Here is a 14882-nt window from a genome sequence, read left to right on the forward strand (position 1 = left end):
AACAAATGTTTAATAAGTCAGGTGAATTCGCCGGAATATTATAAGCAACTATATTACCATTTATTTATTATTAAAGGACAACTGACCCTCCAAAATGACCCATTTTTAAGAGGAACTACATCATAAAGGGGATAGAGCATCCATTTTTCTAAAACAATTTTTTGAAAACATCGCATATATCGCTCTGGTGGCCGCCATCTTGCGCTTTTATCGCGGGCTCAGAAAAATAGCGTAATGACGTCACAACGTCACAAGAGTTCAAGCTTCCAGTTGTTTGCCTGACTTCTTCCTCAGTTTCTTATACTTTTTACTCAATATTTTGCGAAAAAATACAACTTGGTCATCAAATTAAAGGCATGTCAGAATCTAATTCTTCTTCCGAAGGCTCGGACAGCTCGGGAGACGATTTCGCTCAAGAATTTTTCGGAATGGACGACGAATTTGGTTTACGGCCATATCAGTTTGAACCAGAAATAGAAATCTCCTCAGATGAAGAGTTCAGAGAAGGATCTGACAGTGACATTATTGAAGACGATGAACAAGAGAACAATCGACTTACAAATTCAGATTGGTAAGTCGTACCTCTGTCTTATCACAAAACTGAACTACATATCCATTTTATATAAAATCGTATCTTGCCACTCGTGTTCTTGCAATCTGTTCTTTAGATATTGGTATGCATGAATCCAGTTTGCGACCAAAAGCAATACCAACTTTCACAATTTTAATTAAAAACATGTTTAAAAACATCGCTTGATAGTCAATAAGTTATATACTGCAGGATATAGATACAGGGATATAGTTGTGTCACAAGTTGTGTATGTATATTCTCACTTGGGACAATCGTTGATAATGTTCAAAGATACTAAGAATTGTTTTATTTCTGTTAAATAGGTGTACCTGTGGTAGCTGCCAAATTATGGATTCAATATCTGAATGCATTTGTTGCCAAGAAATCGAAAAAGTGGTTGCAACATGCCAGTCTGTTGTTGAAGATGGAGATGCTGATGAACCACCACCATGCATTACTCAACATCCTGGATTCTTACCTGTTTGTGCCAATAAGTATGTTCTTCGAACCGCATGGGCTCAGTACAAACAGCAGTACAGTAATGCGTATGAAGGCCCAGAGCACAAGCAGTACAGACACATTGCATATAGGCAACTAGCAAGATGGTGCTGGGGAGTTCTTGGAAAGGAAGTTCGGGTTGTTCTGCCCTCTTGTGCTGTCATGTGCATCAGAGCACACTTCCCTCCCCCTGGACTAGAGGAGGACTTTGAATTTGAAGGTTTTCACTATGCAGATGATTAGCTTGGCCTAAAGTTACATGGAGTTATTATATACATTTTATTTATTCCTTACTTCATTTCATATACACAGAGTGGATTTTTTTCTATCAGGATTTCTGAATTGATAAATTGAAAAGGAAAACATGGAAAGGCTGAGACCAAAATGTATAAGAGTAGTCATGAATTTATTTTTAGATGAAGTACATATAGAAAGTTGTTTATATAAATGTTTTCTAGGTTTTGCATATTTTATTATTTAAAAACAACTACACCTAGACAAAATATCCAGCTGAATAGAGAACCTAGTGTACAAAGCACTAGTGGACAAAATCATGAGCTAACCAAGCAAATTTTGCAGTTATACTAGACATGGATAACCAATATTTCCTGGGCACCAATTTGTCTGAAAACAAGGCTAGTCAGTATTGTTTATAAAGAATTTGCCTTGAAGTAGCATGCTATAATGGATTCAAAAATTGTGCTAAATGAAAAAAAAATTCTCTTGGTGATAGAATCCCACCCCATCTTAGAATCTCGGTACTGACTAGTCTCATTGTCAGACAAATTGGCACTAGGAAATCTTGGCATCCAGGCTTGTCAGCCATTTATTGCTCATATATTTTTTTTCCAGGCAAATAGGCCCTTTGCAGCTCAGTAATCATGTGCTGATTAATTCACTGAGAGCAAATGAATGAACATCTTGATTCCCATGAGTGAAAGCGAAAGTCACTATTCAGCTGGAATTTTTTCTATACTACATTCATACTGGGAGAGACCCCATATATAATGGAGCGTAGATAGTTAAAGAAAAGACCTCTTTTAAGATTTCATTTAAAAGTCAATCGTTTCCTAAGTGGTAATGATATTTTAATACAATTTTCATCTGAACATCTAAAAACTGCAAACTTATCTACCACTTTAATCAGGTCCCCTTCACATTAATTACATATTTTGTTTATAGCAGTTTTACTTGGGTCTGTCATGTACCTTCCCATTTGTAGAAGCATTGTAATTATTACCAGTAATGAACACAACTGTTCAAAGATGAGGGGGATTGGGACGACAGGCTTACTTGACAGTTCTTTCAAAACAGCTATTCACTAGAGTACAATCACTAAAAGAGTGCCAATGATGCTTTGCATTATTTTCTACTAAATAGTGTTAATTAAAAATAGGAAATGGTTAGAATTAGCATCACTTAACACTACACATTTCAGTGTTTTTAGTCTCTACTACATTCCATTTAAATTAATTACCTAGAAAATCTTGACCGGTGTCGTTCAATCAATTCCTGTTTGTCTGGGGCAGGAACACTAGCAATGTTTCTTGGTAATTCAACCTCTTCAATTGGGTCAACCCCTGCAGCCTCCATGCCACCCTCACAAATTTCAAGTACTTTCAGTTGTAGCTCAGGGAGGAAAGCATAGCTTTTTCTTTGTAAGACTGGCTTAACAACCCAGCGCTTGTGCATCTTAGGGAAGCACTTGCGATAACGAGCTTCTCCACTCCTTGGGCCTTTTTGAACAATTGCTTGAATTCTAGCTGTATTGAAATTGTTGTCAATGGCAGCAAGTTGAGTACGAGCAACCATTCCCTTGTAAGAGAAGTGCTCTCTTTTTGAGCAATACTTCAGCATCATCGAATGATAAACTTCAAGCCCTCCTGTGTGACAAAAGTCGGTCAATCTTGCCAAGTCATTAAGTAACTTTGGTTGAAGGACAACCTCTTCTAGGGCCACATGAGCTGGTGACCCCGGCTTGATCCAGTGTGTGGTGCGCACTTGTCTGCGGGTTAGGGGAGGATGGGCACACTTTTTGAATACCTCTGCATCCTTCCAGGAATGCTTGTTCATGCAATGGTGAACAACAGATTTCCACTTCTCTCTCAAAAGTTGTACATCCCCATTACATGTAGCAGCACACCACCAAAGATGGTTTGAAATGGATTGTATCCAGGGTGCCAGCTCTTGGTTTTTCTTCAATTTTGCTTTCTTGTTCAGCTTTTTTACAATTGACTTGGAAAGATGCCACACATCATACTGGTGTTTGATGTGGCTAAAATCTTTTGCCATAGTGCTGGTGATGGATGTGTGTCTGTCAGTTGTGATACATTTTATACTGACCGTGTCTTCTATAAGTGTTCAAACACCTTAGAAACCCCTCTTTCTCCATAGCATTGGAGCTGGTTACTTCAGAGACTTGAACAATGCTGAAGGTGGCAATTTTCCCTGTGCTTGTCTCCATCATAGTATATGTGCCATATTTAGCACTATGGCCAGGACTGTCACTTTGGCCATCACCATTGAGATTTACTATGTCCTTATTTGACAGCTCTTCAATTACAGCAGCCTCCTCTCTCTTCCAAGCATCATTAACAACAGGAAATAGGTAACTTTCCTGATGTCTGTAAAAGACCCTCTCACTCAGAAATTTTAGGCCAAGACAGGATGCAAAGTTTTGAAGTCTGGTAAAAGTATTACCAGTAAATAATATTGATGAGGAAATCAACAAGTTCCCAATAGCTAAGCGATTTAACATTGGCTGTGAGTACCATGTCAAAGCATGATGTTTCATACATATAGTTGTCACAATAAGTAGGCTGCCTTGACATACAAAGTTGACATCAGCGATAGGTGCTCCACAGCTTCTACAAAACTTGAATAACTGCTGCAAACAAGAGTTAAATACCAAATATTTAGGTTCTTTGATATGGTTTTCAAGAGTTTTATTGCAGTCTTTGTTTTCTGGCTCTAATTCACTGTCCGTTGTTGAAACTGTCTCTTGCGATGAAACAATGAAACCATCATCATCGTCACTTAGTGGGAGTCCCTCTTCCTCTGAAAACAAAGACTTTTCTGACTTTTGTGGAGACACTGTTAGCATTGACTTTACTGGTGAGGGGTGATAGCTAGTACTGTAGCTGTGGTCGTGGAAGCTCACACTGAGTATTTCATCTCTACTGATGTTTGGTGAAGGGGAGGGATTGTAAACTGTTGTTGTGTCGGCATCTTTATAGTATCCAGGCTCTGTCTGAGTTGATGCAGTGGATGTTACAACATATCTACAACCAAGGCAACACTGAACACCAATCTCCTTACAAAGTGGTTCAGGAGAGAACTCTGGTGTTTCCATACTTGGTGGATCTTCACACGAGGGATTTATTGTGGCACATAGCTGCTCCACATTCTTTGAAAATACAAAAATAAACAATGTTTTCAACAATACTATAAACCATTCTTCGAGGCCTACTTTACCTTAAATAATACAAAATAAACATATTAACCAACAATGCTATAAATTATTCTTCCGTGGTCATTTATCCAAGCAAATTTGGAATATTACGGCAACATTGTTATGGTTTACGAATAAATATCAAATGTAAACTAAACACGTGCAAATAACCATTTTGAAAATTTCAAGTATCGATCAAATATTACTAGCTATACTTATGATTTTAAGCAACATTTCATCTATGAAAGCATAAATAGCTAATGATTGATGACTCGCTTCGGTATGCATTAATAAGTCTTTTTCATGAGTGATTATTTCGAAAAACAATGTAAACTATGTTATGTATAAATGACATGTTATCTCACCTCTTCGTTTTGTTTGCGTTTGAGCCGGTTCTCTGATGTAGCTCTTCTTTTAGCTGGCTTGCAAAAATTGAATACTGACGGAACAGCATCGCTCTTTAATCTCCTCTTCCTTTTTATCCCGGTTAACTGCTCCATCAGATCCACTTCAAAGCATGAATCCTCGAAGTGATCGCTGCAAACGTAGCAGTTCTTCAAAGGCGGCAGGTTCTCTCTTTATCCGCGCTATCCATGCCTTCTGAAGAGCTATTTTGTTAGGAATTTTGTGGTAGCTAACAGACTCAGTTTTGGAAGAATGGTTGGTGCATTCTGGCACACAACAATGGACCATCTGGATTAAGAAACTTACTCTAACTTAGACTATTAAAAGATCGACTAGCACTCGAAATATACAAACTCAACAAGTTTGGAATGCAAGCTTCACGTTGTGACGTCACGGCATTAATGCGGTAATTTATTGCGGGCTCAAATATGGCGCTCTTCTATTGCTATTTTTCGCGAATTGATTATTTCTTTTCGGCGACATAGAAGCTGTATCAGAGTTCAAAGTTGAATTTATGTGATCTATGTACGTTGTAGTTTTATATGAAAAACGGCAATTTTTGGGGTCAGTTGTCCTTTAACCTTTTTTATGTACTATAGTTCAGGGACGAATTTAAATGGTTTTTAATGCTTTTTGGGGAAAAAAAAGTATTCAAGACAATTTATTTTGGCAAACATTGAGATCTAATTAATTTTCCCATTTGCGATTTATTTTTTATAATTCCTTTTAGTTTTAGGTATTTTTTTTTTCTTTCAGTGACTAATTAAGAGTTATTTTATGTTTGTTATGGCGTTAGAGGTAAAGGCGGGAAAATGAAACGCGGCTACACAGAAAAAAGGCGGGAAATGACAGTCTCAATCAAAGGGAGCCGACTTCGAACAAATGACGAGATATACACTCTGAAATATAAAATGAGGAAATAGTCTAAAAAGAAAACCCCAAGGTAAAAATATACTCGGCCATTAATACAAACAAACAGAAATATCGACTAAAAGGTATGATAAGTTATTCGTTATTATTCGAGCGCTTAGGTTTTTCGACTGAGTAGACGCCATCGCTCCAGTTACGCGCGCCTTCTCGAGCGAAATGATGATGCGCGGAAAATACACTATTAACGCTTTCAAAATGAATAAACAAAACAAAACAAAACAAAAAAAAAAAACACGGTAAATTAATTTAGCTTTCATGAAAGCTAAAGTAGAAAAGCAAGTATACCACATAATATGAACAAGCCCCAATACATGATTTATTTCGCACATGTCAGTCGTACACGCTAAACATAATGATGATGATGATGATGATAACAATAATAATAAAAGAGTATTTGTATAGCGCATCCTGAGAGCCTCGATGCGCTTTACAGTAAGATCATAAAAGCAAAAATTAATATCTATAAATATTAACTAATACTGAGAAATATATACGAACACAAGCTAACACACACAACTCGCACAATAAAAAGAAAAACGTAGAGCGTTTTCACTCACGTGAGAAGGCAGCCATAAACAATAGAAACTTTAATTCTGTACAGTATTTGCATAAAAATAGAGTTCAATTCCCGGAGGATAGAAAATGTATTGTTTTGGTACCCCATAATGGCCGCTGTGACGTCACGTGAAAACGCTCTGTACATGCATGCACATACATATTACTTACATATATGTAGCGACATACACATACGTAAATATATGCACATGTATATACATACTGCATGCACATAAAGATAAAGAAACACAGGTGTATATATGTAGTGTTTAAAAAACGAGTAGGAGTGTTTTATCAGGTATAAAAGCACAAGTGTTTTTATACCTGATAAAACACGATCTACGAGTTTTTTGAACTGCTTAAGACACTCATGAACAATTTATAAGATTTTGGTTCAACTGGAGCCACCATACACGTCACGAACATGGAATTTTATACTTCGATAGAGATTTGACGTCATGGGCATGCGCAACCAGATTCAATAGAAGCTCCCACACGTTGGATATTGCGTGCCAAGGCAAAGACAGGCACGTTAGTCAAAGATCATTAGGGTTGACTATGACCTAAGCTCTATGTCTTCATCTAAACTTGGATGCATACTTCATCCCTGATGAAGTCATCCTCATAGTATTCGAGTGGTCTTTATATAAAGATCACATGTGTCTTTATATAAAATCACTTGAATACTAATGAAGAGGACTTTATCGGGTATAAAGGTTCATGCACGTGACGTGTATGGTGGCTCCAATTGGACCATAAGCTTAAGAATTATTAATGAGTGTTTTAAATCTAGTATAATGATAACGATATGAAAATAAAGTATATAAAGTAAGGAAAAAATGAAAGATGAAGCTATGCCTCTCTCAAGTCCATCCAGTGCAGCTCAAAAGGAGAGAGCTTGAGGAAACCACAGCTCATACCTTCAAAAAATGCAAAGGTATATATATTGCTCATGCTGATCAGTTTTTTATGATTGTAAGTTAAGCACCAATTGTCTTACTATTCTCAAAAGGAAATACAAATTTGAATAACAAAGAGAATTTGCTAAGCATTTTGGTAGTGGTAGTACTATGGCGTCATCATGCCTATTTGGAGCCGAATCGTTAGTGCATTTAGACAAAAAATAAATGACCTTCACTCTTCCGCACTGGTGACGGAGTAGATGAAGTTGATTTCTTATCACGGCAGTGAAAAGTCACGGCACGGAACCGACTCTTTGTTGAACCAATCGCAATGTCAAAAATCAATTTTTACATCCTTGGCACGGCACGGCACCTTGAGATTCATTGACAATCATAAATTTGCTTTTTGGTTAGTGTGTCGTGACCACACGTCACGATACGTGACGTGTCTGAGCATTATCATTGGTGGAGCAATGATTTCGAGCGCTGTGATTTTGGTTCAAAGGATATCGTCATTTGTCGACATGTACTACTGTTCGGTAGTGCCGTTTTGTAAACGATATAAAAACGATTAAATTAACGATTAAATTTGATCGGGAAATCTAAACCACAAATAGACTACCCCTTGCATGTTACGTCAAAGGAGTTCAATTTGGAGGGCAAAACAATAGGTTTTCAATTCTCAGGAGATTAGAAATATTTTGTTTTGTCTTCGAAATTGAGCTCCTTTGACGTCACATTGAGGGGGTCTATTGGAAGGAACTTTAGCGCTCAACAATTCTGAGAGTAATGTCATCCTTTGGGCGCATCAGGAGGACCGCCCTCCCCTCGATCTCAACAGTCTCCGGTGCTTTTTCGAATTTGAATTTCTCAAGCACATTGAACAAGCCAATTTTGATCTCATTCATAGCAAAGCGCATTCCAATGCATTGTCGAGGTCCGATACCAAACGGGAGATAAGAGTAAGGGTGACGCTTTGCCTTGGCCTCAGCTGTGAAGTGGCCTGGATTGAACTCCTCTGGTTTCTCCCATGAATCTGGATCGCGATGGAGAGAGTAGTTTGGAATAGTCACGTCTATTCCTTTGGGAAAGCGGACCCCTGCGATCACAACTTCCTCATTGCACTCCCGAATGAGGTTGAAGGCTGGGCTATAGATGCGAAGCACTTCTGAAATAAACTGATCAAGGTAATCGATTTTTTGGACAAAATCATACAAAGACTCACTTTCCCTGTTTTCGCGCGCTTTATCTATCTCTTGTATCAGCTTTTCCTGTATGTCTGGTCTTGTCGCTAGCACGTGGGCCGCACATGACAGGGTAGTACCCGTGGTCTCAAAGCCTCCAAGCAAAAATATCACCGACTGAGCTGCCAATTCTTCGTCACTTAATCTTGTGAGACCCTCAGCTAGCTCTTCCTCGTGAGCATCCAGCATCAACTGCAGCAGGTCGCGTCTTCCAGTTTCGACGTGTCCAACACTTTTTCGGCTCTCTATCATCGATCGAGCAATACCAGCGAAATATTCGAGGTGTCCGATAGGGTTTGTGAGCTTGCTGAGGTATTTGTTAAAGGGAAACATGGAGAAAAAGCGAATCCAGATTGGTGTTTTTAAAGCTTCTTTTGCACGTTTTATGAAAGTTGCTTCGGCATCGTTTTGAATGTCTACGTCGTATCCAAATGCTGCCTTCATAATGACGTCCAATGCAAACAGACTGAAAAGCTTCGTGCAATTCACGCTTTCACCTGAGTAAAAATTAAAAGAATATTAGCGTAACATTGTGTATACAATCCGGCGAAGAATGAACAAAAGATGACAAGAAATAACTAATAAAGAACTAAGAGGACATAAGGAGATCGAATGGAAGAAGAAAGAACAAGCTAGAAGAAGATCAAGAAGAAGAAGAAGTCAAAGGAGGAGGAGGAGGAGGATGAGAAGCAGAATTAAGGAGAAGGAGAAGAAGAAGGCAGAGAAGCAGAATTAAGGAGAAGGAGAAGAAGAAGGCAGAGAAGGAGAAGAAGAAGGAGAAAGAGAAGGATGGAGGAGGTCTAGCAGAATATGATTAATCGTTGAAGAGAACAGAAAATGAAACAAAAAAGAGGCTAAAATTGCAGGCAATATATGTAATAGTTTCATGATCGACGTACTGTATAATTTTTCTTTATAACGCCTGCACATGTATATACGATCATGTAAATCTTGTTAGTGTTCAAGGGTCAAGTGCACTTCGTTGCAGTAGACTGATCACAGTGAAAGGAATTTCTAAAGCGTGACAGTTGCTCAACGAATTAAAATAAACATTACCATTAACGATGAAGAGCTCGAAAGGCTACCAAAAAGATGGCCCAAATAAACTTCCAAACCACAAAAATAACGCTTAAGTCTTCTGCAGGACTTTTCCCCTGAGGCCACAAAAATTACCGATGGCCGTGCTTAAACATATTTATACATCCCAGGTGAACTCAACATCTTTATCCCCAACCATTAATTCTGGCTACGAAATTTTATGTTTACTTATGATGAGAAGAACAGTTCAAGGATATCGTCTAAATTTGCTACCAATTTCGCAGCCCTTACCTGTTTCTGCAAACTTGTGCATTTTCTTGGCCAACTTATCACACGACGTCTCAATAAGAGGCACGACTTGCCTCAGTTTGGCAGCACTAAACGTTGGATTGAGAGTCGTGCGAATTCTCTTCCAAGTAGCATCGCGTGCAAAGAATACTCCAGATGATAGCGGTGGATTTAACTGTATAGGTGGTGTTCGGTTTCGAAATTTGCTGAACTCTTTCACAGTGATTTGTTTGACCATTTCAGGATCGTTGACGACAATAGTTGGCTTCCTACCGATGGCCATTTTGTAAACGCGGCCGTATTCCTTGAAGTAAGCCATATATGTTTTGTGCAGGCCTCCATATTTGAACACATCGAGAATGTTACCAACATACGGCCAAGGTTTGGGCCCGTTTAAAGGAATCTCTGCCAATAAGGAGAAGTCTTTGACTCCATTCCAGTAGATAAGAGCTAACAGCACAACTACTGCAGCTATCACCAGCCACATCTTGCTTAATGAGCGATCCTGAATATACTATAGCCGGGGAAATGGTGCAAAGTAATGCTGGCCTTACTGGAGTTTGGAGCAATGACTCAGCAGATAGCTTGCACTGACTGATGTATCCTTTTCGACGGCAACTTCATTAGGGGGAGGGGGGTCCTACTCCCATTTTGACCAGATCGTATATATAGTCCCAGCATATGTTTTGCTGAAATCTCAATACCATTTTTTTAATGTTTTTGTTTTTTGTTTTTTGGTTTTTTGGTTTTTTTTTTTGTGAACGGGGCCATTCCTAGTGAACAAAATCCCATTTTTTCCAGCCCAAAAAAGGTGACTTTTCAGCTCCATTCTTTATTGCAGCTTGAGATGGAGAAAGAAAGAAAAAAAGAAAGAAAGAAAGTTAGAACTTGTACTTTCAGCATACAAAGCTCAACCTCGTTGATAGCAAGTTGAATATTCCAATACACTGTCGAAGTACGACGATATCAAACCACAGGAGAAAATAGTCTGGTCCCTTTGATTAAACTACGCTAGTTTCTCGCGAATGAGTCAGTCGACTTTTGGAATATTCACATCCACTCTTTTAGGAATCCTTTGATCACAATCTTATCTTCACAGCCACGTGCAAGATTGCAGACAGGAATTTCACGGCGGCCATGTTGGAGGAACTTAACAAAAGAATTGCCAATGAATTCTTTCGTTATATCCTCCAACATGGCCGCCGTGTCTTTTTTTTATTTAATTCTCTTGGGAATGGTTGAAAACCATCAATAAAACCTGATCCAGGTACTATCTTTTTTTGGGACACTCGTCCGTGCTCCCCGGTTCTGGCGGTGCGCTTTATCAAGGTCCACTATCAACTTGTCTCGTATGTCAGGGTGGGCTGATAAAAGGTAAGCAATGTCCAGGCCCGTAGCTAGGGGGGGTGCAGGGGGTGCGTTCGCACCCCCCCCCCCCCCCCCCCACGCGAGCTAAAGGTCCGCTTTTTAAGCAAGTGAGATTTTGGCTGGTATGATATTTTCACGTAAAACTAAGTAAAAAAAATCAATTTTACTTTAATAATTTATCTATACCTATGCGTCCTATGGGACTTTAAAAAAATAAAGTATATGGTTGGTCCACTTTTTGTAAATTAGCACCCCCCCAACAAAAATCCTAGCTACGGGCCTGATGTCTGACATAGTTTCATGCTCTTCCAACATTAGCCTGCGTTGCATCTGGAATTTTCTTCGTGAAGTCCGCCTTAAACGAAGAAAATTCCAAATGCAACAAAGGCTATTCCAACATCAACTGCAGCAAATTAGGCCTTCCAAAATGCCCCACCCAAAGGCAAAGCGGGGAAAGGGGGCAGGTCCCCCTTCCTGGCAACAAAATTATTTAGAAAATTATTCATATAGTTCCAATTTTGCTTGTAGAAAAAAAAAAAAAAAAAATCATACTGTTTCTTATATTTTCGTAAAAATGAAATACGGAAGGCCGTTTTTTTTTTGGTTCGGCGTTTCAGGGGCACGAACAAAATGGCAGAATTTTCCCCCACCATTCGAAAAATCCTGGGTGCGCCCATTCCATGCATCTGCTGTCCACTCTCTATCATCATGCATGAGGTCCTTTTTGAAAATCATAATTATGAAAAAAAATAAAAAATAAAAAATATTATTATTTATTATTATTATTATTTATGCGAGCAGTAAAATTATGAAGTTATACAAACATAAGGCCTCGTTTATCGGAGGGCCTTATAGGGGAGGGAAAACTAGTATACTTTTGCTTGAAAAAGTGAGGTGAGCTGATAGTGAAGAAGAGTGCATTTATTATCCACATGTGATATGGAGTGCTATATTTTTTTCGTGACATGGTCTAGTCTAATGAAGACATGCGCTTTGAAGGTTGTGATATGAGAATGGGCCTTACTTACATGGCAGCCATGTTTTTTTATTCTTATGTGAATACCAGGCTTACACGTGTAGGATTCTGTTGTTTCAGTAGACAAGGCTGCCGCATGACTAAGGTCCATGCACTTTATTCCACACCATAAAACATGCAGCTAATCACGTTATAGAAAATGCAGTATTCCAACCATTCTTCCTGTCAATCACATAAAAATTTCTGAATGGTATGAGATAAAATCAATTTTAAGATGCTTCATTTGTTCATGGCACACACACCATGAATTATCACACTAGAAAATGAGCTTTTAAAAAAATACTAGGGGCGAGGTCAAAACAATGGTCCAAAATAGGGACCCGATTTTATGAACTAATACCCCCTCCCCCCTAGAGACTTGTTCAAATGCTCGATACTGGGGGACTGTAGTGGCAATTTCTGTACACAAATATGCTTTTTAGACAGACAGTCTATTCATTTCTGTGATTTGGCTTTTAGTTTTGGAGATATTTGGGGACAAAATATAAAATTTCACTTCCAGAGGCGGTGGGTGCTGGGTAACACCACCCCTCCCCCCTAAATTGGGTCCCGTGAGATGACAATTGTTTTGCCCTCATCCCTTAGCTGACTGGTCCAAATTTTCCTGGTATTAAACTACAATCATTCATAGATTCATAATCAGCAAACTTCAGTCCATTCACATCTTTGGAAATTCTTTCTTCCTCACTGTCTTCAATAATGGCTGTTTTATCAGTCTTTTGTTTATTCATTTGTTCACATTCTTCACTTGTTAAAGGTTCACGACTGTCAGGTATCATGCTATGTATTTCCCCCCATCGATGTATGGGCCATAATATGTATGTTGCTTTTGCTTGAATCAAACCAACTGCTACCTGAGAGAAATGGAAAAACTTTTAAACCTTCAAATTCTATCAATTGATGCCCTGAAACAAGCTCTGGGCTGATCAAAGTCAGGGCATGGCTAACTCACAGATCGAACCCTGAAACAACCTCTGGGTTGATCTAAGTCAGGGCATGGCTAGCTCATAGACGTTTCCCAAGATACAGTAAGTGCCACTCAAAGAATCTAAATTTACTTAACAGTAACATTTTTTATCAAAGTAGGATTTAGTTGATAAATAAATAAGTAAATCCTGCCTTGCTTTATCTCAAATTATCTAATAAAATAAACGTTTATGGTAAGTGTAAGGTGACCACAACACTCAGTAGTAACACATTACTATAGTACATCTATTAGACTGTAATTTGGGAAAGGTATATTCAATCTATGAGCTAGCCATGCCCTGACAGGACAGAGAAAAGCTGGAGAGCCTGGCAAAAACCCTCAACTCGACAAGAAAGATATCCAACACACTCTACTCACATGTGATACCTATATACATATATGATACAGGGGCCGCAGAGGGGGAGGGGGCAATGGGGATACAGGCCCCCGCCCCCACATTTACTCTTTTCTTATACTAGTCTCTTATATTTTTCAATCTTAGCCTCGAGCTCCCCCACTTTTTCCCACACTAGTCTCATACATTTTCCTATCTTAGCCCCCACCCCCCAAGGTGCTCCGCAGCCCCTGTGATAGAAGTATTTATACATAGTGACTTACTGGTCCAAAAGTATTGCTGTCCATACTGTGTGCATTATTGTCACCTTCAACCCAGCAATGTCCTTTTGGAATCTTTACGTACTTATTTTTATATCCTAAAGTCCTGTCAAAAATTGCAATGGTATTGTCAATTACAAAACATTTTCCCCCTGCATTTTGATTGGCTTGGATAAACAATTGTATCAATCCAACTTCTAACTTGGAAAATTTACAGGGCTTTACTGGAAGACAATGGAAATCAAAGGCATTTGAATGTTACAGCATTTTGTACCGTGTAGTGCTGTGAGTCAATACCGTATGGTTCTCACTCATGTGACAAACCATTCTCTATAGTATTCTTCATTACTTACTTGATGGTATCACCTTGTAATCCTATTATCCTTTTTATCAATACTATGTTGGGGTCATGAGGATCTCTGAAAAGAGAAATGAGAGAAACATAGTAGTTACACCATCCAACCACAGGCATCCCATAAAGATAAAATCAAAACCAAATTTCAAATCACTCAGCTTAGTCATTAAAGTAGCATAGTTAAAAAGAACTCGTTCTGTTTCTTACACTATAGATACAACGTCTCCTCTGTTTATTCCTTGGAAGTTTCGTATAGCAATTTTGCTTAGCATCACTACATCTAGTGATCTGTGGTCAGGGTTAAAACATGGCTGAAAAAAATATTCAAAAAAACATTTTCTTTTGGCACACGGCATTATTTTTACGAGATCGAGGATTAATAACATCTATATTGTGGAAATACGACGATGCATGGTAAATAAATAGGCACAAAATAGATCTTTGCTTGAAAATTTAAGCTTCACTGAGCCGAGAATAAGTTTTTTTACCTTCATCGATGCTCCATGGACAGTAGCTACGTTTCCTATATTGTCTACTAGGGCGATATAAACTGGAAGACTTAGGACTAATCCTTTTGAAAATGCTTTAACGTATCCAAAAACTCTACTCATTTTGTTAGAGATTTTCGTACTATACGTGGAGTTTTGGTTTTGAACGGA

At 38.6% G+C, this 14882-nt stretch overlaps 3 protein-coding genes and 1 pseudogene across 4 annotated transcripts; 1 reads left to right on the plus strand and 3 right to left on the minus strand.

Moving 5' to 3' along the window:
* Nucleotides 1-151: 151 nt before the first annotated feature.
* Nucleotides 152-2558, plus strand: LOC148908886 (uncharacterized). The gene is made up of 2 exons (XM_089035444.1): nucleotides 152-571; nucleotides 895-2558. Exons 1-2 carry the CDS (start codon nucleotides 357-359, stop codon nucleotides 1310-1312), a joined length of 633 nt encoding a protein of 210 aa, XP_088891570.1. The 5' UTR covers nucleotides 152-356; the 3' UTR covers nucleotides 1313-2558.
* LOC148908887 (uncharacterized) lies at nucleotides 2136-5283 on the minus strand (annotated as a pseudogene). The gene is made up of 2 exons (XR_016120748.1): nucleotides 4886-5283; nucleotides 2136-4475 (listed from the first exon to the last, which is right to left on the minus strand). The product of XR_016120748.1 is annotated as an uncharacterized LOC148908887 (transcript).
* An 864-nt stretch (nucleotides 5284-6147) lies between these two features.
* LOC116296667 (cytochrome P450 3A1) lies at nucleotides 6148-10467 on the minus strand. The gene is made up of 2 exons (XM_031704723.2): nucleotides 9886-10467; nucleotides 6148-9053 (listed from the first exon to the last, which is right to left on the minus strand). The coding sequence occupies exons 1-2, from the start codon at nucleotides 10367-10369 to the stop codon at nucleotides 8077-8079; spliced, it is 1461 nt and encodes a 486-aa protein (XP_031560583.2). The 5' UTR covers nucleotides 10370-10467; the 3' UTR covers nucleotides 6148-8076.
* A 1582-nt stretch (nucleotides 10468-12049) lies between these two features.
* On the minus strand, nucleotides 12050-14882 carry LOC116296664 (mitochondrial inner membrane protease subunit 2). The gene is made up of 5 exons (XM_031704720.2): nucleotides 14712-14882; nucleotides 14431-14534; nucleotides 14222-14287; nucleotides 13872-13974; nucleotides 12050-13140 (listed from the first exon to the last, which is right to left on the minus strand). The coding sequence occupies exons 1-5, from the start codon at nucleotides 14832-14834 to the stop codon at nucleotides 12868-12870; spliced, it is 669 nt and encodes a 222-aa protein (XP_031560580.2). The 5' UTR covers nucleotides 14835-14882; the 3' UTR covers nucleotides 12050-12867.

This window comes from Actinia tenebrosa, unplaced genomic scaffold, assembly GCF_029948245.1.
Source record: "Actinia tenebrosa isolate PJP-AT-01 unplaced genomic scaffold, QUT_ActTen_1.0 PGA_scaffold3__52_contigs__length_22856419, whole genome shotgun sequence".
Taxonomy (NCBI): Eukaryota; Metazoa; Cnidaria; class Anthozoa; order Actiniaria; family Actiniidae; genus Actinia; species Actinia tenebrosa.

What these genes read in the sequence shown, in the direction of transcription:
- LOC148908886 (XM_089035444.1), top strand. Translation starts at nt 357, where the DNA reads ATGTCAGAATCTAATTCTTCTTCCGAAGGCTCGGACAGCTCGGGAGAC. An exon ending in CGACTTACAAATTCAGATTG is followed by an intron (nt 572 to 894) that starts GTAAGTCGTACC and finishes TCTGTTAAATAG; the next exon opens with GTGTACCTGTGGTAGCTGCC.
- LOC116296667 (XM_031704723.2), bottom strand. Translation starts at nt 10,369, where the DNA reads ATGTGGCTGGTGATAGCTGCAGTAGTTGTGCTGTTAGCTCTTATCTAC. An exon ending in GCACAAGTTTGCAGAAACAG is followed by an intron (nt 9,054 to 9,885) that starts GTAAGGGCTGCG and finishes ATTTTTACTCAG; the next exon opens with GTGAAAGCGTGAATTGCACG.
- LOC116296664 (XM_031704720.2), bottom strand. Translation starts at nt 14,834, where the DNA reads ATGAGTAGAGTTTTTGGATACGTTAAAGCATTTTCAAAAGGATTAGTC. An exon ending in GGAGACGTTGTATCTATAGT is followed by an intron (nt 14,288 to 14,430) that starts GTAAGAAACAGA and finishes TTCTCTTTTCAG; the next exon opens with AGATCCTCATGACCCCAACA. An exon ending in ACAGCAATACTTTTGGACCA is followed by an intron (nt 13,141 to 13,871) that starts GTAAGTCACTAT and finishes CATTTCTCTCAG; the next exon opens with GTAGCAGTTGGTTTGATTCA.